Source organism: Acomys minous (genome assembly GCF_964271855.1).
Source record: "Acomys minous genome assembly, chromosome: 9".
Taxonomy (NCBI): domain Eukaryota; kingdom Metazoa; phylum Chordata; class Mammalia; order Rodentia; family Muridae; genus Acomys; species Acomys minous.
Window position 1 is genome coordinate 5,798,069 of NC_140490.1, and position 25,449 is coordinate 5,823,517.

Here is a 25,449-nt window from a genome sequence, read left to right on the forward strand (position 1 = left end):
CAGGCTCCAAAGCAGGGTCCACTTTACACTCCATGGTCCCCACTTTAGGAGCAAGCTGTCATAATGAAGACCTCACAAAGCCTGGCCTCTCCCTACCCCTGTAGGCAGATGCTGTTAGCTGCTGATCTTTTCACATACCTGTTGTGGACTTGGGCAAATTGAATCCTTGACACAATGGTTTTAGTCTTTTCATTGCCTTTTAAATTTTTAATTTTTCTTAAGAGACAAGGGCCTCAGTCTCAACTCTTAGAATCCTAGTCTGAAACAGCCTCCCAGAATATTTTGAACCATATATATATATATGATTTATTATTTTGTATACAGTGCACTGCCTGCATGAACACCTGCCGGCCAGAAGAGGGCATCAGATCACATCATAGATGGCTGTGAGCCACGATGTGGTTGCTGGGAATTGAACTCAGGACCTCTGGAAGAGCAGTCAGTGCTCTTAACCTCTGAGTCATCTCTCCAGCCCCCCAACTATACTTTTATAGTTGGGACCATATAGGAGGACCATGGCAGCTTTTATAGAGTTAAGACTGAGTTAGTGACTTTAAAGAACTTGAAACAACAGCACCTGTCTGTAGACACAGCTTTCTAGTAGGGACATCTCTTTTGGCCCCCTGGAAGCAACGATCAGACTCTAGCAGGAGAGTGAGCCACGAATGCGACCCCAACTGTCTTAAGCTGACTGACCCCTCACACAGACAACTTCCCTTTCACCCCAAGGCTTCCAAAGTCCCACTTCCATGTAGGGCTGCCCAGAACCAAGCCATGGCCGTGCTTGACGCAGTCACATGCCGTTTTTGCTGGACAGCTGCTTCCTGCAGATTTTGAGACAGCCAGGGGCTTGCAATGCCTCCCTGTTCTCAAGTGCCAGTCAGATAAAGGAAAAAAAAAAAGCCAGCACTAGAGGAATTGGACCTTATAAAAATAAAAATAAAACACAGCGGGGAGAGGAGAGGAACGGGCTGCCTAGGAGACTTTCTTAGGCTCAAGCTGCTCTTGGGTCAGCCTTACATCTGCCTCACCTCTCCAGCATGTTTGCTGTATGAGCCCTGGAATGTCCTGGAATGTTGGGGAGTGTCGTTCAACTGTCACCATGGCTTTCCTCATTTACCTGTGTGGGGCTCGGGGTGAGCAAGAGGGGTCATAGCAGGCAAGGGAAACCCCCCACTAAACTACGCTCTGCTTCTCACCACTCCCTCTACGGTGTCAGTCATTCCGTGATAACCCTGTCCTGACTCTTTCATGCAGAAAGAAAAGTCCTTGGCTCCAAAATGGCATCCGGAGACGCAAAGACAAGAGTCAAGCGTGCCCACCTCTGTGCCATGAGGCTGTCCCTGCAGGAGGAGGAGGAGGACGGAGAGGCTGAGAACTACTGCACCCCTGGAGCCTTCGAGCTGGAGCGTCTCTTCTGGAAGGGCAGCCCCCAGTACACGCACGTCAACGAGGTCTGGCCGAGGCTCCACATTGGTGATGAGTAAGTTCCAGGCCCATCCTACGCTGCCGTCACCCCGGGCACTGCGCAGTGCCTCCTCCGCCCATCACTCTGGTCACAGTCCTTGCCTTCCCGGTCAGCTGTTCTGTGAGAACTATGTTAGTTAGCACTCATCTCCACTTTACAGAAAAGAGCCTTAAGCAAGGCAGCCTTACTTTTCTCTTGTGCCTACATCCAAAGGAGGGCTGTTGGGGCTATCATGGTGACTGCACGGGGCACTGGGTCAAGGGCTTCTGGGCACTGCTTTACCATCATGAGGGTCAATTGTCCTTCTTGAAGGTTGCTCAGGACCCAGAATGCTCACAGAGCTCTGCTATGAACCACAGGACTCAGACAATAGGAAGCTGGGGGAAAGGAAGCCAAGAAGGGCAGCTTTCTAAGGGGAAGTCTAGCCCAAGACTTCTCCTGCACCTAGCCACAAGAGATGCTGGGAAATGTGGTCTTATGTTTTAGCTATTAACAGTAGGAATAGGAGTTTGGCATAAGAGTACCCCAAAATAAGTGTCTGAAAAACAGTAAGTCAAAATTGAGGTCACTGTCTGTTTATAGGTCTCAGAGCCAGTTTCTCCTCAAACAACTGAGAAATGTCTGCTTGTAGGTGATGATGATGATGGCCAGAATTTAGGGACCACTGTATGGTAGGCACTATGTTAAGCACCCTGCAAGCATGACCTCATTTGGATTTCATGATAACCCAGTAAAGGACAATGTCTCAAGGTAAGGAAACTGAGTCACAGGGCTGTTAGTACCCCATATCCTAAACCTTGGTTACAGAAGTTAAGATTCATAACCTCTACGTCAATTTCCCCCCATCCTTCTGAACTGCAGCTCGAGCTCCGCCTCTTCTTAGAGCAGATGGGCAGGACCCCCCACCCCCTATTCCCCCACCCTCCACTAATTCCCATTTATCATGGGCAGTCACAGTCTTCATCCCCTCCCCCCCCTCCTCCTCCTCCTCAAGGTATGAGAAGTTAGAAAAATTGCATGCCATTTTTCTAATAATAAAAGAAGAGCCAGGTGTGGTGTGCACACTTTTAATCCCAGCACTCAGGAGGCAGAGGCAGGCAGATCACTGTGAGTTCAAGGACAACCTGGTCTAAAGTGAGTGCAGGGCAGTCAAGGCTACACAGAGAAACCCTGTCTCAAAAAACCAGAAAAAAAATTGGGGGAAGGCTACAAGAACAAACTACAAGCCAAACAGAGTGCTGCATGCCTATTTCAGGTAGAGACAGGAAGATTAGGAGTTCAAGGCTAGCCCGGGCTCACGAGACTCTGTCTCAAGCAAAACAAACATACAATCTCTCTTTCCCCAATCTTAATTCTGCCAATAACAAATTTGGAGTGGGTTTTTTAAAACAGATTTTTATCGTATATGTGTGTATGTGTGCGCATGTGTGTACAAGTGCAGGCCACAATGTATCCATGGAGGTCAAAGGACAATTAGCTGGAGTTGGTTATCTCTCCACCACATGGGAACCAGGAATTTTGGGCTCAGGTCATCTGCCTTGGCAGCAAGCTCCTTTACCCACTGAACCAGCTTGCTAGCCCACAAATACTTTCTGTGTGCTCTTTCAAACCTAAGGAAACATATACAAACACACACATATAAGGCATTTTCATTTCTATTAAACAGATTTAGATTTTTCTAAAGAATTTATTTTTATTATGTATACACACACGATGCCTTGGGGCAGGCTGTGCATACGTGTGCTGGTGCGAGCAGAACACACAAAGTGTCAGATCCCCTGAAGGTGTAGTTATGGGCAGCCGGGAGCTGCCTAAGGTGGGTTCTGGGAACCGCTGGGGTCCTCTGTAAGAACAGAACGAGCTCTTAACTGCCAAGTCAGCTCTTCAGCTTCACCAATGGGTCCCGGTAGCTCAGGCTAGCCTTCACCAATGGGTCCCGGTAGCTCAGGCTAGCCTTCAACGGCTGCTTTTCCTGCCTTTTCCTCCTAAGAACCGGGACCAGGGGCTTGCACTACCACGTCAGGCTTAAGCAGTTTCTTCTTTAAAAAACCAAATCCTACCATGTACCCGCTTCTGCCTTTTCAATCTTCCACACTATAACCATGATACAATCTGTCCAGCCATTTCCCAGTTGAGAACATTAGGGGAACTGAGGTGAGGGGGACACAGAACTCGACGTGCTGTTTTCTCTTAGAATTCAGCTCTAACATGGGATATAACTCATGTACCATAAAAACCTATCCTCTTAAGTAGTACAGTTCAGTGATTTTATGATTTCGCACAGTGGCACAGCCACTGTCACTATCCAATTGCAGAACAGTTTTATCACCTCAAGAGGAAAGCAGGACTCATTAGGCAGTCACTTCTTACCCGCTTCCTTCCTCAGGCCCCTGAAGCCACAAATCTATCTTCTGTTCTTACACATTTGCCTAATCTGGACATTGTCCATCAGTGGAATTGTACGACCTGGCCGGCCCTTTGTGACTGGCATACTTTCCCTCCGGAAACTTCTCATGGATGATCTCCACTGCGGCCTGTATCAATGCTGTATTCTCCTTTAGTGTCATTAACAACTCCTGTGTCATATTTGAGTCGAGTGCAGCTTTTGTCAAGGAGGTATACATGTAAGCTCTACCACTATGCTGGACGCTTAGGTGTAACGGGACAGGGACACTCCCACAGCTCAGCGGCCTTCATCACAGCAGTTTATCTCTCAATGTTACAGTCCACGGTGGGCCAGGCTCTGACTCTATTCTTCACGCTCCATGATCTCCAGAGTCCAGCCCAAATCTGGGACAGTGCTGGGATATTTCCTCTCTTGCAGCAGAGAGAAAAGAAAGGCATGGCTAAACCATGGCCTGACTTAGCTGCGATGCAAGCCGTGTTTTGTTTTATTCGGTTTACAGGGAACACTCTCATGTAGCTCAGTCTGCCTCTTCCCCCCCCTCCCCGAGTGCTGAGATTATAGGCATGCCTCCCCAGACCTACCTCACATGTGTCATTTTTATCCATGTTTCATTGGATCATGTAAGTCCACATCAGTACATGCTGTTGACAGGGTCAGGAAAGCAGAACCCACCCCGGGGCAGGGAGAGCAAGCATTCTCCATCCTACCATTGCCCTTCGGAAAGACAGCGGCTTTCGGACAGGCCTTTTACCTTTCTGGACCTGTGTCCTCACCACTAGAATAGCTGCTGAGACGCTTCAAAGCCTAAAAGGAAGCATTTTGGAAATGATAAAGCAATAGAGGAATGAAATGTCATTGTTAGTGTTAGTGAACGGTCCAAAAAATGTAGATGAAGGTGTAATGGGGGAGGCTGAATGCAGGAAGTGCTCTCAGGGAAGAACCGTGAGCGTCTGCAAACGGACACATTCTGCTTAAGGAGGCGCCAAACATTGGCAAATGCTTGCTTCCTTGACCTTTGATTATAACCTTGCTTCTTTCAACCAAGAAAATGTCACTGCCCTTTCCGTTCAATCCCCCTCTGCCCAATCAAGCCCCAACACATGTGCGCACACCCATACACACACACACACACACACACACACACACACACACACACACACATACACACCACACTCGCTCAGAGCCAAACGGCTCTAAGTCAGTTCTATGTGACCTGGCGATAGCAGGGGACAGGAGTCAGCTTAGCCTCAGACTTGACTCTGGTCCTGGGCTTAGTATGACACCCACTAATCAAGGCTGAAAGGGCCATGGATTTCATAGCAGAGCCACCAGGTGAGGCTAAGCTCTCAGGCAGGATCACAGAGTGCCTGACTTTTTTGGTTCTGAACATATTGCCCAAAGCCCAAAACTGGTCCCACGGGCATTTCATTTAATATTTGCATGGAGGGCAAGGTTTTCTTTCCCCTATACAGCACCTAAGATTTTTGAAAGCCAGGAGCCAGACTCCGGAGGACAGCTTGGAAGGCAATCCAGACTCAGGAGGGAGAAGGGATGGATGGCTGGGCGTGGTGGCGCACGCCTTTAATCCCAGCACTCAGGAGGCAGAGGCAGGTGGATCACTGTGAGTTGAGGCCAGCCTGGTCCACAAAGCGAGTCCAGGACAGCCAAGACTACGCAGAGAAAACCTGTCTCAAAAAACCAAAAACAAAACAAAACACAAGAATAGATGGATGTTTTGGAGCACCAAGGCCACCCACGTCTACTGCTGGAGCCTAGGTCAGGCCAGTGACTCCTGGGACCTGCTGGTTGGCCAGAGTTAGCCCCCAAGATGACGTCTATTCTTTCTCCTCCAGACCCTCTTTATGGAGACCGGAAGACAGCTGAGCTCTCTGGCCACAATGTCAGGTTTCCGCAGGGCTTTGGCCTGGCCGTCAAGCTCTCTAAGCTTTAATGTCTTCATCTATTAGATTTAAATCTGTGAAGACAGATCAGAGTTTATTGCAATGCCTAGCACACTCAAGTACGAACTACAACAGACAAGATGGGTTCTAGAAAGCTGACAGACAATGGGGAGACTATAGGTTAAGCACTGGATTCTGTGAGAGTAGGAGCTGCTTCTGACTCTGTTGCCTGCCTTTGGCTCCCTCTCCTCTAGCTGGGCTGCCTTGTCTGGCCTCAGTGAGAGAGGATGCACTTAGTCCTCCTATGACTTGCAGTGCCAAGGTAGGGTGGTACCTATGGGGGACCTCCCGTTCTCTGAGAAGGAGAGGGGGGAAGCGGGGAGGGGTGCATGAAGGTGAGACTGGAAGAAGAGGAGGGAGGGGCCTGGGACCAGTCTGTAAAGTGATTAAATTAAAAACAAAAACAAAACCTGGGGCTGAAGAGATGGCGCAGAGCTTAAGATCACTGATTGTTCTACCAGAGGTCCTGAGTTCAATTCCCAGCAACCACATAGTGACTCACAACCATCTATAATGTAATCTGATGCCCTCTTCTGGCCTGCGGGTGTTCATACAGGCAGAGCACTGTATACATAATAATAAATAAATAAATCTTAAACAAAACAAAACAAAACCCACGACACCAGATTTTGTTGCGAGGGGTCCTCCTGCCTTGAGGACAGCCTGGAGACAGAAACCCGTGTCAACCGCCCCCATGAGATCCTACAAGGAGCCCCGCAAAGTGTGGGAAGAAAGTCCCTCAGCACCTCCCAGACACTCCCCCTGCTTCCCAGCATAAGGCGGGAAGAGGAATGCCAGGGCCCCTGTGCACTCCAGGATTTATAAGCACGTGCTCAGTCCCAGGTTGTTGCAAAGGGGTTCAGCCCCATAGGGGTGTCCAAAACCCCAAGGCCCCATGATACACCAGCCCCAGAGAAGGTCGGCCAGATCAACAGAGGACTGGGGCATGGGCCGACAAGCCGCACAGGGACGACTCCTCCTCATTCACCTCCCTCTTCTCATAACTCAGGAGGGGGCTAAGTCCGCCCCAGTGGGACTCACACAGGCTCCCAGAGCTCAGTAAAAGCCACACACACCCCCATTTCATATGCAGGGTACAGAGTTCAAGTCCTCCTTGTGTGTGGCCGCTAACTGTCTGGCCTTTGGCGAAACCGTTTATTGTCCTGGGACTCTGTTTCCTTATTTATTAAATAAAGGATGATTTTAAAGCCCCCCCCCCCGTCTGTCTGTAACACACAGTTCTTTTAAAAATCATCCTATTTAATAAATTAGGCTTTATTAGGTTCAAGCACATACTTGTGTTATTACTCTTAAGTCATTTAAATTAGATTCAAATTAGGTTAACCAAGTGTTGCCCTCCAGAGAGCCAGGGACTAGAAGATAAGAATAATTCTTAGCCTCTTATCAATCAGCGGTCCCTAAATGGGTGTTTCCAGAACTGCTTCAGCGTGCTTGAAAAGCACCGTGCTTCTGCAATTTAAATATTCTCACTTTAATCTCCTTCACATCTTTCATTTGCTTAGCAAAACCTTTCTTCCTTTCTTTCCTTTTTCTCTCCACATAATTAGCAAGAAGGGCACCATCTTACCACTGTGAGAGAACTGCACCTTCCTAGGCAGGGCAGCCAATGAGAACAGTGGGTTGGAAAGGAGTAATTCAGAAATCTCCTGTCCCACAGCAGTGGGCATCCCTCTGCGATCTTAAACTATGATGCCCCTTAGATGGCTGGCACCCAAGGCAACTCCCACCAAGGCCTTATTTCAGGGGGCCATCAACAACCCAAAACCCTTCCCAAAGAACCAGGTCAGGTCCCCCACAGGCAAATGCCTGTGCCTAGCTCCCCACTCTGCAGCCCAGGGGCCTTTCTCTTGTCCTTCCTGGTTCCTTTGCTCCTAGCCAGCTAGTAATCTCAAAAGCCAGCTCCTGGGCCTGCAGTTGGGGAAACGGGAAAGGGAGGAAAGGGCCTCCCAGAGATGTGTCTGGACAGCGGTGGCTGTCTTCCCACACACAGGCACAAAATGATTGTGTCCTCAAAGCACCAAGCAAAGCTGACCCTTGGCCTGCTACACCAAGGTGAGGCGTGGCCAGGGTAGGATGCAGCAAAAACAGGGTTAACAATTTTGCATGCTGGATGTTTCCCAGAAGAACCAGAAAAACCTGGGCTTTGAGCCTTCAACTACTGCAGGTGGACACAGACAAGGTAGCTAGAGAAAAATGCCTGAGGCCCTGGCCAGGCCTTCTCATGCTAGAGGTAGCTTTCCCAGGGCAAGGTTCAAACAAGGTTCAAAGACTTTCACTGCATGTGGAGTGGGCCAAGGTCTAGTTTAATTACCAACACATCCTGTTTCAAACACAGGTTTCCAGCATTTATTCCTTTTCCTTCCTTGGACTCCACCCTTGGGGAATCAGTTGTGGGGAGTGAAGCATCATGGGGAAAAGTTTCTTTTGTTTTGTTTTGTTTTTTGTTTTTCGAGATAGGGTTTCTCTATGTTATTTTGACTATCCTGAACTCACTTTGTAGACCAGGCTGGCTTTGAACTCACAGTGATCGGCTTGCCTCTGCTACCCGAGTGCTGGGATTAAAGGCGTGTGCCACCATTCCCTGCTCTGGGAAAAGGTTTCTTTTTGTTTGTTTGCTTCCTTGTTTGTTTGTTTGTTTGTTTACTTTAGACAGGGTTTCTCTGTGTAGCTCTGGCTGTCTTGGGGAACCTGCTCTGTAGACTAGGCCGGCCATGAACTCACAGAGATCCACTGCCTCTCCCTGGAGTGCTGGCATTAAAGGCGTGCACCACCACACTCGGCTAAGGTTTCCGTTTTCTAACACAGGGTATCACTGTGTAGTTTTCCCTCGTGCTTCAGTGTTCTGAGTGCTAGAGAATGTGAGGCCTGCCTCACCGTGGCCAGTGGGAAGAGATTCCTAACAGGAATTAAAAATCTGCCTCACGTGTGTAGTAATCTGTTTCTCCTGAGTACTGAGATGATATCAATAAAATCATAGTACACATTTACATAGTAAGTGAATATAGGGTGCTCATTACTGAATTTATGAAATATAGACCAAAAGAAAAAGAAACCCAGAATTCCCTATAAATCCCATTATCCAAAGATAAACATCTTGATGTAAAATTCTCCGTTGCTCCCTCTCTGAACTTCTTTAATCTGACAAAGGAGCGTGAGCACAGCACAGCTCAGTCTCACAAGCCCCGTAAGGAAAGCACTATCTGTGTAATTGGGTCTATACAGCAAGCAAAGCAAAGTGAGGCCCTAAAGGCTTTTGTTTAGAGGTTTTAGGCTGCTGCCCTAAATGGCCTCAACGTGTCCAAGAGCAGCAGGTCCATGAGCCAGTGCACTTTCAGTTTCACATCCAATGCCTTAATGAAATCAGAAGACAGGAAAACACCCATGGCTCCGAAATCCACCTGCGGAGAATGCACACAGCTCCGATTTGAGGGGGAAAACAGAGACATCAAGGCTACACCCAGAAAATGACACACAACCACTACATTGTCACGGGCAACAGATTAAGAGGATGGCAAATTGTTTGAAACATACCGTAAGCAAACAGGCACAAGCAGACCCAGGACGCTGCCCTCTGCAGACACCCAGTAGGAAGTAGCCTCGACACGAGGGGATTGTCCTTGCTGCCCAGTAAAGAGTCCTGCAATGTGACAGTGGCCCATTTTCTCACTGAAAGAAGGTGTCCGATGATCTGGGTGGACCTATGTATTCTGGCCATACATGGCCCCTTGGCTCTGCACAAGAACACACTGGAAATGGTCCTGGCTGAAGAGACTAAGGAACTCAGGCTGAGATCAGTACAAGTCTCAGCATGTGAGGCCCGAGGAGACGGCCTAGTTTAACTCTCTTTCTGTTTTTGCTTTTGCTTTGTTTTGTTTTTGAGACAGAGTCTCTATTTTGTAGCTCTGGCTGCCTTGGAACTAGCTATGTACACCAGGCTGGCCTTGAACTCACAGAGACCTGCCTTCCTCTACCTCCCGAGTGCTGGGATTAAAGATGTAAGCCACCACCACTCAACCTAGTTTGCTTTCTGTTGCTGTGAATAAACAACATGACCAAAAGCACTTTGGAGAGGGAAAGGTTTACCTGGCTTAAAGACTGCAGTCCACCATCAAAGGAAGCCAAGGCAGGACTGAGGGAAGAGGAGCACAGACCACTGGCTTGCTTAATTACCTGATATGGGATGGCACCTCCCACGCTGGACCGGACCCTCCTACATCAATTAAGAAAATGTCTCAGGCCGGGCGGTGGTGGTGCATGCTTTTAATCCCAGCACTTGGGAGGCAGAGGCAGGTGGATCGCTGTGAGTTTGAGGCCAGCCTGAACTACAGAGAGAGTTCCGGGACAGTCAGAGCTCAGAGAAACCCTGTCTCAAGGGGTTGGGGCGAAGGGGGTAGGGGTGGGGGTTAGGGGGGTAGGGGGGGTGGGGGGGGCAGTCTCACAGACAGGGCCGCAGGTCAACCTGACCTTCAACTCTTCATTTGAAGTTCTCTCTGCCCAGGTGACTCCAGGTTTGTGTTAAGTGGACGGCTGAAGCTAACTATAACCAGTGGAGTTTGAAGCAAGCTTTCAGGGGGCGGCTTTAAAGGGAGTGGCAGGATGCTGGGACCAGGAAGAGAGAGGAAAGGAAGGAAGGTCTCTGACTGAGGAAACCAGGCCATGTCAGTCTCACAGCTGCAGTTAGACCCCAGAGCTTGGCCAGTGGGTGGTAGCGGGGGAAAAAGGAGACTTGCGTCAAATCAGGGATCCATGATGTTCTCAGAATAAACTGCACACGCCAGGGATAGTGATATTTGCCAGTAATCCCAGAACTCAGGAGGCTAAGGCAGGAAGATCACAGGTTCTAGCCCGAACTGAGCTACATAGAGAGACCCTGTCGCCTGGCACACCTGCCTGTAATCCCAGAACTCCGGGAGGGCTGAGGCAGGCAGGTCTCTGTGAGTTCGAGGCCAGCCAAGGCTACAGAGAGAAGCCCTGTCTCAAGGAGAGAGAGAGAGAGAGACAGAGAGAGAGAGAGAGAGAGAGAGAGAGAGAGAGGGAGGGAGGGAGGGAGCTCTCTCCAACTGCCACAATAAATATCAAAATAAAATAAGTTATTTGAATTCTCTGGTCTCCCAGCATATCTACTTACACCATACCATATTAGATAACCTCAGTATCCCCCCCCTTTTAGAACATTTTATATTTATTTTTATTTATTGTGTATGGTGCTTTGCTTGCATGTATATCTGTATACCACATGTGTGTAGTGTAGTGTACAGAGGGTGTCAGATCATCTGGAACTGAAGTTACAGACAGGTGTGAGCTGCCATGTAGGTGCTGGGAACCAATGTCTGGTCCTGTGGAAGAGCAGCCAATGCTCTTAACCACTGATCCATCTCTCCAGCCCCAGTTTTCAGCCTTTTGACACTGCAACTCAACAGTGTCATCTTAAGAACTGTGCAATTGGGCTGGAGAGATGGCTCAGAGGGTAAGGGCACTGGCTGCTTTTCTAGAGGTCCTGAGTTCAATTCCCAGCAACCGCATGATAGTTCATAACCATCTATAATGAGATCGGGTACCCTCTTCTGGCCTGTAGGTGTTACATATAGGCAGAACACTGTATACATAATAAACAAATAAATCTTTAAAAACAAAAACAAAAACAAAAAACCTGTGCGATCAAGTTACAAACAAACTCATGTTTTAATTAAATCTAAGACTTTGTGTTGGCCCTTCATAGCTTTTCTTGGTCATAGGCAGCTATAAGTTAGGCACATCTTCTAGTCTGTTAAGTAATAGCATTATATAGAACAATGTACATCTTTCAGTTAATTTTTGCTTTAAAAATGTTTCCTGTCTGCCGGACATGGTGGTGCATGCCTGTAATCCCAGCACTCGGGAGGCAGAGGCAGGTGGATTGCTATGAGTTCGAGGCCAGCCTGATCTATAAAGTGAGTCCAGGACAGCCAAGGCTATACAGAGAAACCCTGTCTCGAAAAACCAAAAATAAAAATAAAATGAAAATGCTTCCTATCATCTGAGCTGTTGGGAAAATTCTGCTAATAGATTTATCTTGCTGTCGTGTAGCCATATGTCTCAAACTATAAAAGTGAAATCAAATGTAGCATCAGAGCTGGGAAAATAGCAAGTGCTTGGCTTCTTGCTGGAGGCCTTGTGTTCAATCCCCAGCAACACACACACACACACACACACACACACACACACACACACACACACACACATACATGCACAAACACACACACACAAACACATATACACAAATGTACAAGCACACAAACACATATACACACATGCACAAGCACACATACACACAAACACATACACACATGCGCAAGCACACATACACACACACAAACACATATACACCACAAACACACATATATACACATGCACAAGCACACACACACAAACACATACATACATGCACAAGCACACATATACAAACACACACACACACACACACCTGAATGCTGAATGCACTGGCATAAACACATGCATAGGCTCACACACATATACAATCTTTGAAGCACAATAAAAGAAGGTATGAGTCAGGGCTGATGGTGCAGTCTGTAATCCCAGGTCCTCAGGAGGCTGAGGCAGGAGGATCACAAATTCAAGAACTACTTGGGCTACAGAGAGAGTTTAATGCCAGCTTGGGCAAGTTAATGAGACTCTGTCTCAAAATAAAAAGTAAAAAGAGGGCCAAGGAGCTAGCTCGGAGTCAGAGCACACATGTAGCATGTGCAATGCCTCAGGCTTTGTCTCCAGTACCACAATAAAAACAAGAGGTGTTATAGCAAAAACATGTCTTTATAACATGTCTATGCATAGAAAAACAACTGGGGTATCTTACATCAAAAGAGTAATAATATAATCTTTATTTTAGTGGTGTAGACAGACTGGAAAATTTTTGTGGGAGTTTTGTTTTCCACATTCTTGTTGGGTATGATATTTCTGGAAGATGGCATGTGATTTTTTTTTTAAATGCATTGCTTAGAACTAGGATTTCCAAACTATCCAGACAGTAAGGCTCTTTTATCATCGAAATTGTTTTGTGTATGTACATGTCCATGCATGTGCACCTGTGTGTCATATGTATGTGTGTACATGTGGGAGGGTGAGAATAGTCATGTATGCATATATGGAGGCACAGACAGACGTCAAATGTCTTCTCTATGCTGTCCATTTTGTTTTTTGAGACAGGGTCTCTCACTGAACCTGGAGCTCATCAATTCAGTTAGACTCGCTGGTCAGCACGACCCAGGGCTTCGCCTGCTTTTGCAGGGGTCGCAGGTGCAGCACTGAGCCTAGCGGGTGCTGGGGTTGCAGGTGCAGCACTGAGCCTAGCGGGTGCTGGGGTCGCAGGTGCAGCACTGAGCCTAGCGGGTGCTGGGGTTGCAGGCGCAGCACTGAGCCTAAGCTTTCCTGTTGGTGCTGGGGATCCCTGTCAGTTTCCATGCTTCCCTGGCAAGCACTTCACTGAAGGAGGCTCTTCTCAGTCCCTCCCCCAGACTCTGGAAGTAAATTCCTGAATCTGTCTGTTATTGGTGCCCTGAAGTCCTTTCCCATGGTCAGAGGAGGCCCAGAAGAGAGCCACGTGGTCTTTTTCCTCTATTCCCATCATCTCAAACCATCCCTGGGTTTCTTAGTTCCCTTCTCATATAACCCATCTGAGATAATTGTGTATCTGGTCCTCAAATTAATACAAACAAACAAACAAACAACAACAAAACCACAAGCGAGACATAGCCCTCCTTCGGCTTCAGTCACTGCTGGACTGGGCATCTGGCCCAACTGGGGACTGGACACAGGGCCTGCAATCTAGGAAGCACTAGATTTTATTTGTAAATTGCCCAGTCTGCTGTAGTCAAGGTCTCAGCCTGCCTTCCAGCTGAGGGAAGGCCCCAGAGCGCTGTGTGAGGACACCACACCCCCTGCCCAGCTCGGCTGGATAGAGCCCTGGGAACCAATGGGCCTCAGATGAGCTGATGCTCTGAAGCTCTGCTGGGTCCTTCTTCCCAGACACAATCAGAGGCAGCCGGCTGGGGTGAGTGGCGAGGTATCACCCAAAGTGAGGTATCTTCTCTTGACCCCTGACCCTCAAAGCAGCAAAGTGCAAAGTGCAATTCATTCAAGCTGCCATGGGGCTCTGTGGAGACTGCTGCTGAACACACGATGCACAGTGTTTCTGCTGGGTTAGAGCTCCCTGTCAGGGACAGTTCGTTTTAATTTTTCCACCCGAGCTCAACCTCAAAGTGAGGCTGATTGCTACTCAGCGAGACAGGCTGCGTTAGCGGAGGCTTTAATTGGGCGCAGGCCTGTGTCCCCGAAGCATAACCTTTGTTGTCTACATATTTTGGGACAAGAAGGAAAATGAGAAGCAGGCCTTTTGAAGGAAAATGATGAAAGTAGGATGCCAGCACCAAGGGTCATCAGTGGCGGGGGCTCTCCATGGGACCCCAACTCCCCACACAGGACCCCACCGTGCAGCATTAGCTGATCCGGAACCCACTATGTAGGCCAGGCCGGTCCCAGAATCACAAAGAACCATGTGCCTCTGCCTCCCAGATGCTAGCTAGCAAACTGGGGCCCCATTCTTCTGTTTGCTTCAGGCCGGGCCTCACGCTAGTCCATGCAGCCCTGGAACATGTAACAGTCCCCCTGTCTCCGTCTCCCAAGTGCTGGGATTAAAGACACGAGCTACCGCACCTGGCTGTACACACAGGCACCTCTGATAAGCTCTTTGAGAAATCTTCCTACAGGTCCAATGCCTGTGCTTACATCTTTCCCAGACTCCAGACTCTACTGCCGTTCCTCTCACAGGGAGTAAAGACACTAAAGAGAGATTGGAGGCTCGATGCAGAGGACTTGGCATGTGTTTCTGATGTGAGACTCCTCCGGGCCAAGGGTACCGGCCCTTACTTCGTCCACATCATTTGACCAGTGGCCTTACTACGTGCAATGGCTAAGCTTGGTTGAGAATTTGACACATCTGGGAAGAGGAACTCTCAGTCGAGGCACTGCCTCCATGCACCTGACCAGCAGGAATGCCTTTGGGAATATTTTCCTGATTGTCAACTGATGGCCGTTGGAGGGGCAGCCCATGACTGGTGGTACCTTGCCAAGGCAGATGTAAGAAAAGCAGCCGACTGCGAGCCTGGGATTTCCCCATGGCCTCTGCTTTAGTCCCTGCCTCAGATGTAAGCTCAGATGTAAGCTTTAAGCTCTCGCTCTGGCTTCCCTTGATGGTGGATTCTAACCTGTAAACTCAGACCCTTCCCTCACCAAGTTGCTTTTGATAATGGTGTTTATCACAGCCACAGATCAACTGAGAACAGCGGGGATCCTCAAAGGAAGCTTAGCGCTCTTTGGGGATCTAGTGCTATGGTCTGATGCCTGGTTGTTCTTCCCTGAGCAGGGGGCTGGTCTTTGTGCTATTGAAGGGCATGTCTTCTTTTTTTGGTTTGTTTGGTTTTTTGTTTGTTTGTTTGCTTTTAAGACAGGGTTTCTCTGTAGCCTTGGCTGTCCTGGACTCACTTTGTAGACCAGGCTGGCCTTGAACTCACAGTGATCTACCTGCCTCTGCCTTCCAAGTGCTGGGATTAAAGGCAGGCACCACCATGCCCAGCAAGACATGTCTTCTTAAATCCAAATTCTACCACCGTCTTCAAGAACTGACTATAGCTCTCTTTGACCCCCAAATACTGACCCAACATCCAAGTACTTCTAAGACCAAAGCCTCTCTTCCCTTCAAATCTTCCTCTCCTCCTCTGCCTGTTCCCCTGCTCCCTACCACACACTCTGGTCTCCTCCTCCTCTCCTTATTCTTAGTCAGTCTGCTGAGACATCATCCCAGACCAAGCTTCCACACTCTCTTGCTTATATGACAACAGCCACCAACAGACCTTCCTTGCTTCTGCTTTTCTTTTCTCTTTCGAGACAGTTACTCTCTGTAGCCTTGGCTGCCCTGGACTCGCTTTGTAGGCCAGGCTGGCCTCGAACTCACAGTGATCCACCTGCCTCTGCCTCCCAAGTGTTTTCTTTTTTTAATTTTTAATTTTATGTGCAGATCCCTTGGAACTGGAGTTACAAACAGTTGTAAGTTGCCATGTGGGTGTTGGGAATTGCACCCGGGTCCTTTGGAAGAGGCAGACAGTGCTCTTAACCACAGAGCCATCTCTCCAGCCCCATTGCTTCTGCTTTTCATCTCTCTCCAACCATCTCCACATGTCAACCAGAATGACCCAATAGACAATGTTCGCCCCTTTCTTAAACCATCTCTGGCTTAGAGTCATATCCAGAGGGCCCACCATGAGCCCACTCTGCCCACTCTTCCCTCAGCGGCACTGATAGTCTTCCCGGTCTTATAGCACTTGACATCCCTTTAGCCTGGATGAGACTTGGTCAGTCTGGATGAAACACTCCCTCCCCGGTTGGCTTCCCTACTTACCCCCATGCCACCTCCTCACAGAGGCCTCTCTCTGCTAAGCACCCTTCCGAACGTAGTCTCATGGATGTGCTGTATGGTGTCGCACCGTCTTAGTTTCTCTGCAGCGCCTGTTCATTTGGTTTCTGCTATGCTGATTAGTATCCAAGTTCCCTGAGAGACCTTGGCTTAATCAGTCTGTTCCCCTCTGTTACCATCAGCACGTCATTATGGGGGACAAATGATTGGCTACAGAAGTCGAGAAGGTTTCCCCCATCGTTCTCAGCCGCCACGCCTTCCTTTGTGGTATTTCTTTGACGTGGTCTGCCTCACCTCCTCCTTCTCCTCGTTAAATGTTGACTCTTGTAGTGGACAGTGCTCATCCTTGTAGTAGAGCAGATTTAAGGGTGTCTCTCCCCCCGGAACCTCCAGCACTTCCTCCAGGAATAACAGCTCTGCTCCGAAGCTAGCTACCCCAAAGCCACCTTATTTTTGTTCCCAGAAACTCTTCTGCGGAATACTAAGGCCCCCCCCTCCCCCGCCTGGATTGGAGGAAGTTCCTTAAAACAATGAAAGTCTAACTAGGCCAAGGGTTCAAAAAGCAGCCAGTCCCCCATCGGTATTGTGTCCTCCAACCCTGAAGGCATCAATTTAAGAATTTTATCCAATCCCACGAAATCCTCCCAACCTCCATCTTGAAGCCATTTTTTTTTCCAGCTGTGACCACCAAACCCATGAGTGTTGGGAAACTTCAAAATAGAGGCCTCTTTTAAAGGGTCTCCTCGGGCTCCGTGAAGCAGACCCAGATGAACAGATTATTTAGTTTGCCTCTGGGGAGATCTAGCAGGTCCAGCCTCAGATGTGCAGGATTAGGTGAATTAGGCAAACGTCTAGCCTGAGCCTACCCCTGGGGATAGCTTTCTCATAGTAAAAAAAAAAAAAAAAAAAAAAAAAAAAAAAAAAAAATCCCAAATGGTGCCCAGCGGCTTGGGGTTCGGGAGGAGCGGCGCTTTTGGGTCTTTGCGAGTAATCGCCTCGCACTGGGAAGGCGCAGGGTGCAGCGTAGAAAGCCGAAGCGCGTGGCAGCCATCGACCGACCCTTCTCTCTGTGCCCAGGGCCACGGCGCTGGACCGCTACGGGCTGCAGAAGGCAGGTTTCACGCACGTGCTGAACGCCGCGCACGGCCGCTGGAATGTGGACACCGGGCCAGACTACTACCGCGACATGGCCATCGAGTACCACGGCGTCGAGGCCGACGACGTGCCCACCTTCGACCTCAGCATTTTTTTCTACTCGGCTGCTGCCTTCATCGACTCTGCGCTCCAAGATGACCACAGTAAGAGACCCTACCCTTCTTTGCCCTGGCGAGACCCGGGCCCCAGCCTGAGGCCCCACCCCGTCACCTACGGTCCCCAGACATAGTGCCGTCCTCACCTACCACCCCACCTACCCCGAGTCCGCCCTCCCAGGCCACACCCCATTCCCCTCTAGGGAGAGGCCCTGTGGGATGTATCGGCCTAGCCCTAGGGAAAAGCCCAGCTCCTGCTATCCTTGCTGGATGGGTCTAAAGCAGGATCTACCAGTGATTCTCAAATCTGGTGCTTTGGGGTTGAGGATTGTCTGCAGGGATTGGCTGAGCTAACTGCCTCACCGCTGGTGGGGTTCTGGGCTTGATAGCCAATGTCGGGAATTGAAAAGAGGGAGGTTTAGAAGTCAGGGCTTTTGGCTTGAGTCTCCAGCTCCTGAGGAACAGTCACCCTTTAAAAAAAAAAAACCAGGGTGGCCTTTAATTCCAGCACTCAGGGAGACAGAGGCAGGCAGATCTCTGTGAGTTCAAGGTCAGCCTAGTCTACAAATCGAGTTCAGGCATCCAAGGCTACACAGAGAAGCCCTGTCTAGAAAACACACACACACACACACACACACACACACACACACACACACACACACACACACACACACACACACCACAAAGGCCAGAGTGAGCTTGGTGGTGTTGGTGGCGGTGGTGGTGGTGATGGTAGCACACACCTTTAACCCCAGCACTCAGAAGGCAGAGGCAGGCACATTGCCCAGTTCAAGGCCATCCTGGTCTACAGAGTAAGTTCCAGGACATCCAGGGCTATACAGAGAAACCCTTCTGGAAAACAAACAAACAAACACTAAATGCAGTTTGACTGCTTGAATGCAGGGAGAGCTACAAGGCTATTTTGGAGAGAAAGGTATGCCCCGTGGGTAAGACAGACAGCAAGCAGTGACTGCTGCTCAGTGACCTCAGCACATTCCACGGAGGCCAAAGGGATGTCACCTCCCTAGTCTGTGCTCTGACTTCAGCCTCTTGTCACACCCTTTTGTGAATCAGCAAGCAACTCAGGGTATCCAATTACTGAAAGCCTTTCTTGCCCATAAGAAGTTGGGATTACAAGGCTCACTGACCGACTGACCTGCTTCCGGAACTTGCAACCTGGGGCTCGGCCTCAGACGCCATGTTGTCCACCAGCCGGTAGACCTTGATGGCTGTGGTGGTGCTTGGCTCCACAGCCAGCCATAGCCACCCACAAGATTTGTCATCATTTTGGCTCAGAGGACACTATGCGATGAAAAACACCCACAGTGCTGGAGAGCTAGGATTAGACGGCAGATTGTCTCTGACCAATCCTTTTATGATTCTATTTATAAACCACCCACTGTATTCTGTGCATCCTGAGTCTCCACACAGGATCAAAAAAAAACATGATGTAAAATTCACCCCGTTGGGTTTGAAGCTAAATGAAAAACATATTGGGAGGCTGACGTAGTACAGCAAGCCAGTCCCTTCAGTATCTGTTTCATGTGCTCAGCTGCCATTTTCATGTCTTAGGCTCCCTGGTAATGGAAGGGGCCTGGCAGGCCTTGGAGAAGAAGACAGGGCCGGGCTTAGCTTCTCATCACAAAACTCAGTAATGATGTGATTCCTCCGGTGATGAAAACATTTACCTTGAGCAGCTATAATGAGGAACAGCGGCAGAAACAAAGCACTTGGCATAGGACCCAGGGCGCAGGAGGCCCGTGGACACACGTGACGGAGAGGAGCTGTGCACCGCGGGGCGTGCAACTTTGCCAGCATGCGCACCTCATCATCGTAAAGTTTCCGACCCTAAAAGAAAAGAGAGAGGGAGGGAAAAAAAAGGCATTCCAACTTTGAACTTGTATGACACACTCACACGAAAGCTTGCTTTAGCATCCCCGCACACTGAGAGAGTGCCCTCACTGCCAAATCAGGAAAGATCTGGGCCCTGGAGTCGGATGTTCAAAGACCTGCTGGGCGGGATCGCATCAGCAAGAAAGTGTCAGGCTGGTGTGAGACCCAGTGCACGAAAGTAAAGGATGGGTCTCAAGGAAAGAGTATATACAGAAGCCAGAAAGTGCACAGGCAACGGAGCTCAGGGGTTACGTGTGATGACAAGCAAGCTGTGGAGTTAGGGACTGGATGACCGCACTGGCGGACGGGCACTGGGTTTCATTCTTACTGGCCTTTGCACTTTGCCTGTTTAAAGACTTCCCCCGAGCCAATGCCTGAATGCCAAGCCTCCAGAACCAAGCATCCTAGCATGGCACTGGCTGCCGGTGAGGCAGTGGGATGGAGTTTGGGGTGAAGACAGTCCCCTGTCTCCTTTGAAGAGGGCAGCTGCTTGTCCATCCCTAACGCCGGTGTGGGGGGACATCTGGCCTTTTCGGGGAAAACCTCCGGTGTGGATTTCACTGTCACGTGGCTCAGGTTTTAAATGTTGCCAGAGGGCGAACAAAAGAGGCACCATCGTGTGCTTGTCCTGAGTGGGCCCAGTAACAAAAGAGAGCTCTCGTTAGCTCAGCTCCGGCATTGCCACAGACTCCAGGAGACGTGGATGACAGGTGTCTGGCCTGCCTGCCACATGCAGGGGGTGGCCTGATAGTGTCTAGTCATGCGCTGCAAAACCAAGGGACACTGCTGTTTCCGAGCCAGACCTGCCCACATGTTTCTTATTATATTCCTGATGTAAGAGGTGTCGGTGGACACTCTGGCCTTTCTCTGTCTTCCCTCTTGCCTTTCTTGCCATTTGTTGGCAAGTCCTAGACCAAATCACTGCCTCTACCTCATTTCTCACTGCCAGCTGTGTTCAGGCTTCTTGTTAGTTTTTAAATTTTTGATCTTATTTATTTATTTGTTTGTTTTGTAATGCTGAGGATTGAACCCAAGGCCTGCATCTGCTGTGTGTTTTTCCTTTTCTTAAATTATTTATTTATTATTTTTTTTAAATTTTTTTTCGAGGCAGGGTTTCTTTGTGTAATGGCTCTGGCTGTCCTGGAACTCTCTTTGTAGACCAGGCTGGCCTTGAACTCACAGAGATCCTCCTGTCTCTGTCTCCCAAGGGCTGGGATTAAAGGTGTGCATCACACCACTACCGGGCTTTTCCTTTTTTTTTTCTCTCTCTCTCTCATTTTCCCTTGTTACTTTGTTTGTTTGACACAGGCTCTTGTTATACAGCCCAGGCCAGCCTGGAATTAGGATCCTCCTGCCTCAGTTTGAACTCTGGGGATCCAGACGTGAGCCACTGCATCCAGTGAAAAATTAACTCTCTCATGCTGTGGCACTAAAGCCGCAGCCTGAGATCAGCCTCTGGGGCCCACTTCTTCTCCCACACTATGCCAATTTGACCTTTCATCAGAACTAGGGAAACTCAGTCATGCTGCGAAGATTGGAGCAGTAACTCAGTCTGCTGCCCTGCCCGAGAGCTGAGAAAACAGGCCCCTTGAAGCCAGGTGGTGTGCCCAGGGTCACAGAGCTAACCAGAGGTAGCACCCACTAACCAGGGAAGAGCCCCTCCCTCACCCTGGCCTCACAGCAGAGCCTTTGACGTGAGCGTCTCTTTGGTGACTATTCTATTTAAGAGGTCACTGAGTAACATGAAGTGAAGACAAAGCCAGACTGCTATAGGATTAGACACATGTGAACTCATCCTTCTTCGCTGGGGAGAGAACTGACCAAATCCCTAGCATGGATGCTCACGGGGAGCTCAGGAGCATCTGCTTTAATGAAGTCTCCTAGGAAACACCAGATATTATGGGCTCTGAAGATCAGGTTTGAGTATCACAGCCTGCCTGTACTCCTTCTTTGTCTTAGACGGGCCCCAGCCTGCTTTTGAAGCCATCATGAAATCTACTACAGGAACGCACATATTGCTCAGAGTTATGGCACTTACTTAGCCTCCGTGTGGATCCCCAGCGTGTTGAGCCACGTCAACAACCACAAGGAAGGAACTCCCAGCACTCAGGAGGCAGAGGCAGGTGGAGCTTGGTGATTTTGAGGGCAGGCTGGTCTACACAGTACGTTCCAGGCCAGCCAGAGCTACACAGTGAGACCCTGTCTCAGGATAAACAAATAAATAAATAAATAGTTTAAAAAAAAAAAAAGCCAGGTGGTGGTGGCACATGCCTTTAATCTCAGCACTCGGGAGGGAAAGGCAGACGGATCCCTGTGAGTTCCAGGCCAGTCTGGTCTACAATGCAAGTCCAGGACAGCAGGGGCTACGCAGAGAAACCCTGTTTTGAAAAACCAAAAATAAATAAATAAATAAAATAAAATCCAGGCTAGGAAGATAGCTCTGTTGGTAGAGTCCTTGCAGCCTAAGCATGAGGATGCAGCCAAGCGTGAGCCCACGTGGGAGACATCACATGAAAAAAACACAACCAAGCAGAAAGCCAGACTTGGTGATGTGCCCTTGTGTTATCAGGGCTGGGGATGCGGAGACAGGCTAATCCCTGGGGCTTGTAGCCAGCCTTGTCTACTAGCAAAGTCCAGGCCAGCTGGAGACCTTGTTACAAAAATAAGGTGAATAGTGCCTGAGGAACAACACACACACACACACACACACACCAAGTGGGTATGAAAAATAGATGCCATAATTTTTCTGGCAGGAATTTGGTTCTCTGGTGAGTCTAAGGCCTTAGCCAGGCCAGATTGTCCCCAAGTGTTTTAAGGTCCCCTTCATTTCTGCTGGACTCACACCTTGTCCTTATTCTCTGAGGACCTCTGCACCCCTACATCTGTCCCTCTACATGTTTGTTGAGAAAGGCTGCTTCCAAGGCAATGAGTGGGGAGCAGGCAAGGGTAGCCCCTAAAACCAAGGAAGGTGGTGCTGATGAGTCTGTACGTTAGGCCTGGACAGCAGGTAGGTGTCTGGGTCACAGGCTTGACAAGTATGTCTAAACTATATTATGATGCTGATGCTGCTGATGCTGACAATGACAACGTATCTGTGTGATGTGCACACAGGGCGTGCACACCTTTAGAGGTCAGAGGACAGCTTTCAGAGTTGTTTCTTTCCTTCTCCCAAGTGGGTTCTGGGGCTAAAACTCAAGTGCCAGCTTGCCCAGTAAGCAGTTTTACAAAGGGAACCATCTGGCTGGCTCCTAATAGATCTAACTTGAGTGACAGAAGCTCGCCTTTGGTCAACAGTGGAAAGTAGCAATTGGATGCGGTAGAGTTTTTTGTTTTGTTTTGTTTTGTTTTTAACTTTATCTTGAGATAAGGTTTTACTCTGTAAACCCAGCTAGCCTCAAACCTCGAATTCATGGTAATCTTGATGCCTCAGCCTTATAGGTATTAGCTACCACACCCAGCTAGATACATTACAATTTTTGAATTTAGAGTTTTTCCATAAAATTATAGCCGTTCTCTTTCTGGCAAATATTTTACTCAAAGCCAGCATCTCTCAGACATAGGCTGTAACCTGTCAGTGGGTAATCAATGTGGTGGATGTAACCACCATTTCTTCCTTCCTTCCCTCCTTCCTTCCTTCCCTCCTTTCTTCCTTCCTTCCTTCCTTCCTTTCTTTTTAATTGAATGTATTGGAAAGAATAGAAAATAATAGCACAGATTGCACGTAGCATTGGTATATATTATTTGTAAAACTTTTATCTGGCACGCATGCACTAGCAGCAGTTGGGCATGTTGCCTGGGTGTCGGTGCCACACCACCTGGGCTTGGGGTGTGGTCTGCTATTGATGGTTGTGTGACTGGAAAAAGCCACTCCTCTGTAAATCCTTCAGTGACCTCGTCTGTACAATGGCGATGGCAGTTTGACCGGAACCTCTGGGTGATTGTGAGAATTGGTTACAATAAAATAATGTGAAGTGCGTGAGCATGAGGCACCCTGGTGCACACCTGTGACTCCAACAATCCACGGAGGCTGAGGCGGGAAGATTGAGCATCCAAGGCCAGGCCTCAGTGATGTAGCTGGACCCTGACTCAAAAACAATAGGCTACCCAGAAGGATGTGCAGGGCAATTAGGGTCGCCTAGGAGTCAGCTGTGGATTGAACTAGAAAACAGTACCACAATACCAACAAGCACTCCCTTACCTCAGCACCCTGCTAGAGCTGATGCCACAGTCACAGAGCCTCCTGGTTTCTTGAAGTTCAGGCAAGGACCAGGAACAAGCCCGGGTTCTCCACCACCAACCCTGGGCCTCAACAAAGGGACTTGTCAGAGGCCCAGAGCCAAAAGGGAATAGGCCCCTGAGGTTCTGGTGACAGGAAGCCGGTGGGGCCTAGGGTCACCTGAGACCTCCAGAGAACAACCCGCTCTTGCCTTGGCGGAAGTCAGCCCCTCTCTCCAGCCTGACAGCATTAACGAAAACCACATTTGGTTCCAAGCGTTCCAGCCGGAGCTGAGAGCTCAGAACCCCCTTCTCCCCTCCCCCCACCTTCCCTCCCCCCCACCCATTGCTCTATCTTCCTCTCTGCCATCTCTCCACAGGCTTCAGGCTCCCCAAAAGCTTAGTGGCCTAGAGCTTTCACCTGTGACAAGTGTTTAGTTATGACAGGAGAAGAAGAAGCCCGTCAGTTATCAGCAGAGCTGGCCAGAGGCCAGGCAGCCTCCCTCTGGAACACTCCATGGAGATTAGAACACCAGAGGTAGACGGTCATCTACTGGGATGTCCACGCTGGCTGAGAATGTGAACTGGTTCCCCCTTAATGACACAGCAACAAAGGGTGTTGCTTCCTGGCCTCCTTGTTGCTGGGCGGCGAGGCAGACAGAGAAAGGCAGCTGGTGACGGGGCACAGGTCTTCCCATCCCGTGGGAACCGAGGTGCCCATTGTGCAGGGGTTCTCCCATTTCTTTTTTAAAAAATATATTTTATTAATTTATTCATATTACATCTCAGTTGTTATCCCATCCCTTGTATCCTCCCATTCCTCCCTCCTTCCCGTTTTCCCCTTACTCCCCTCCCCTATGACTGTGACTGAGGGGCACTTTCTCTCCCTGTATATGCTCATAGGGTATCAAGTCTCTTCTTGGTAGCCTGCTATCCTTCCTCTGAGTGCCACCAGGCCTCCCCATCCAGGGGACGTGGTCAAATATGGGTTCTCCCATTTCTTACCTTGTCTTGGCTTCTGGCCCTTGCCACTGTCCTGGGCTTGGTCCCATGAGGAAGGGAGGGCCAAAAAGGGCAGAGAGCATGTCCATGCAGAAACAGTCCACAGGCAACTTCCTGTTTATCTCCGGGCATCAGGCCGGCCGAGAGGCAGGAAGATCAACCGCACTGCGGTCACATAGCTCCAGACACCCCAGCCAGCTGAACCTCAGTGGAGAGACTGGTAGCCACGAGAAAGGGCCACCACTAAGGGAAGAGCCAACCCTCAGAGATCGGTGGCACACAGTGAGGGCCTCAAACACAATTTGCATTAAGCTGGTTTTTGTGGCATCAGCCTTGTGGGTGACCTCTGGCAAGATATTTAACTTCCTGAACCTGTCTCTCCACCTGCAAAGCAGGGACCATGATAAATGAGGGTTAAGTCAAAGCTGAAATCGGCAGGGCCAGGGGTGTACTGGGTGGGCTCTAGAGCACCACCAAGTGGAGGCCTGAGGGACCTGGCCACTTGTACATCATGGCTGTGGGTAAGGGTGCTGTTGGCCTGAAACGTTTTGCGTGGAGACTGTTGGTTCACAGTTTTAGGTTTCAGAACAATTTTACACTCTTAAAAATAAAATCAGTGAAGACTTCAAAGGATTCCTGTGGATAGGTAATATCTGCCAAAGCTTACTCTACTGAAATTAAGAAGTGAACATTTTCAGATATTCATTAAAATTAATAAAGCATACAAATTGGGGAAATCTCTGGCACCCTGTACATTGAGCATCATA

The 25,449-nt window shown here is 49.1% G+C and overlaps 1 protein-coding gene and 1 long non-coding RNA gene across 3 annotated transcripts in view; one reads left to right on the top strand and one right to left on the bottom strand.

The window, feature by feature from the left end:
• The window catches only part of DUSP29 (dual specificity phosphatase 29), a gene marked incomplete at its 5' end in the record, with an annotated part of 37,390 nt that overhangs the window by 9,770 nt on the left and 2,171 nt on the right, over positions 1 to 25,449 (top strand). The window contains 3 exons of one of the 2 annotated variants that reach the window (XM_084795017.1): positions 1,064 to 1,136; positions 1,258 to 1,483; positions 17,400 to 17,620. In XM_084795017.1, the coding sequence (XP_084651143.1) occupies positions 1,064 to 1,136; positions 1,258 to 1,483; positions 17,400 to 17,620 (520 nt within the window). Of the gene's footprint in view, positions 1 to 1,063; positions 1,137 to 1,257; positions 1,484 to 17,399; positions 17,621 to 25,449 lie in introns of those variants that run through there. The other variant, XM_084795018.1, reaches the window with a different exon arrangement.
• On the bottom strand, positions 4,274 to 9,424 carry LOC311604850. Its single transcript, XR_014781704.1, has 3 exons — positions 9,389 to 9,424; positions 4,627 to 4,679; positions 4,274 to 4,285 (listed from the first exon to the last, which is right to left on the bottom strand). It is a non-coding gene; the product is annotated as an uncharacterized lncRNA (long non-coding RNA).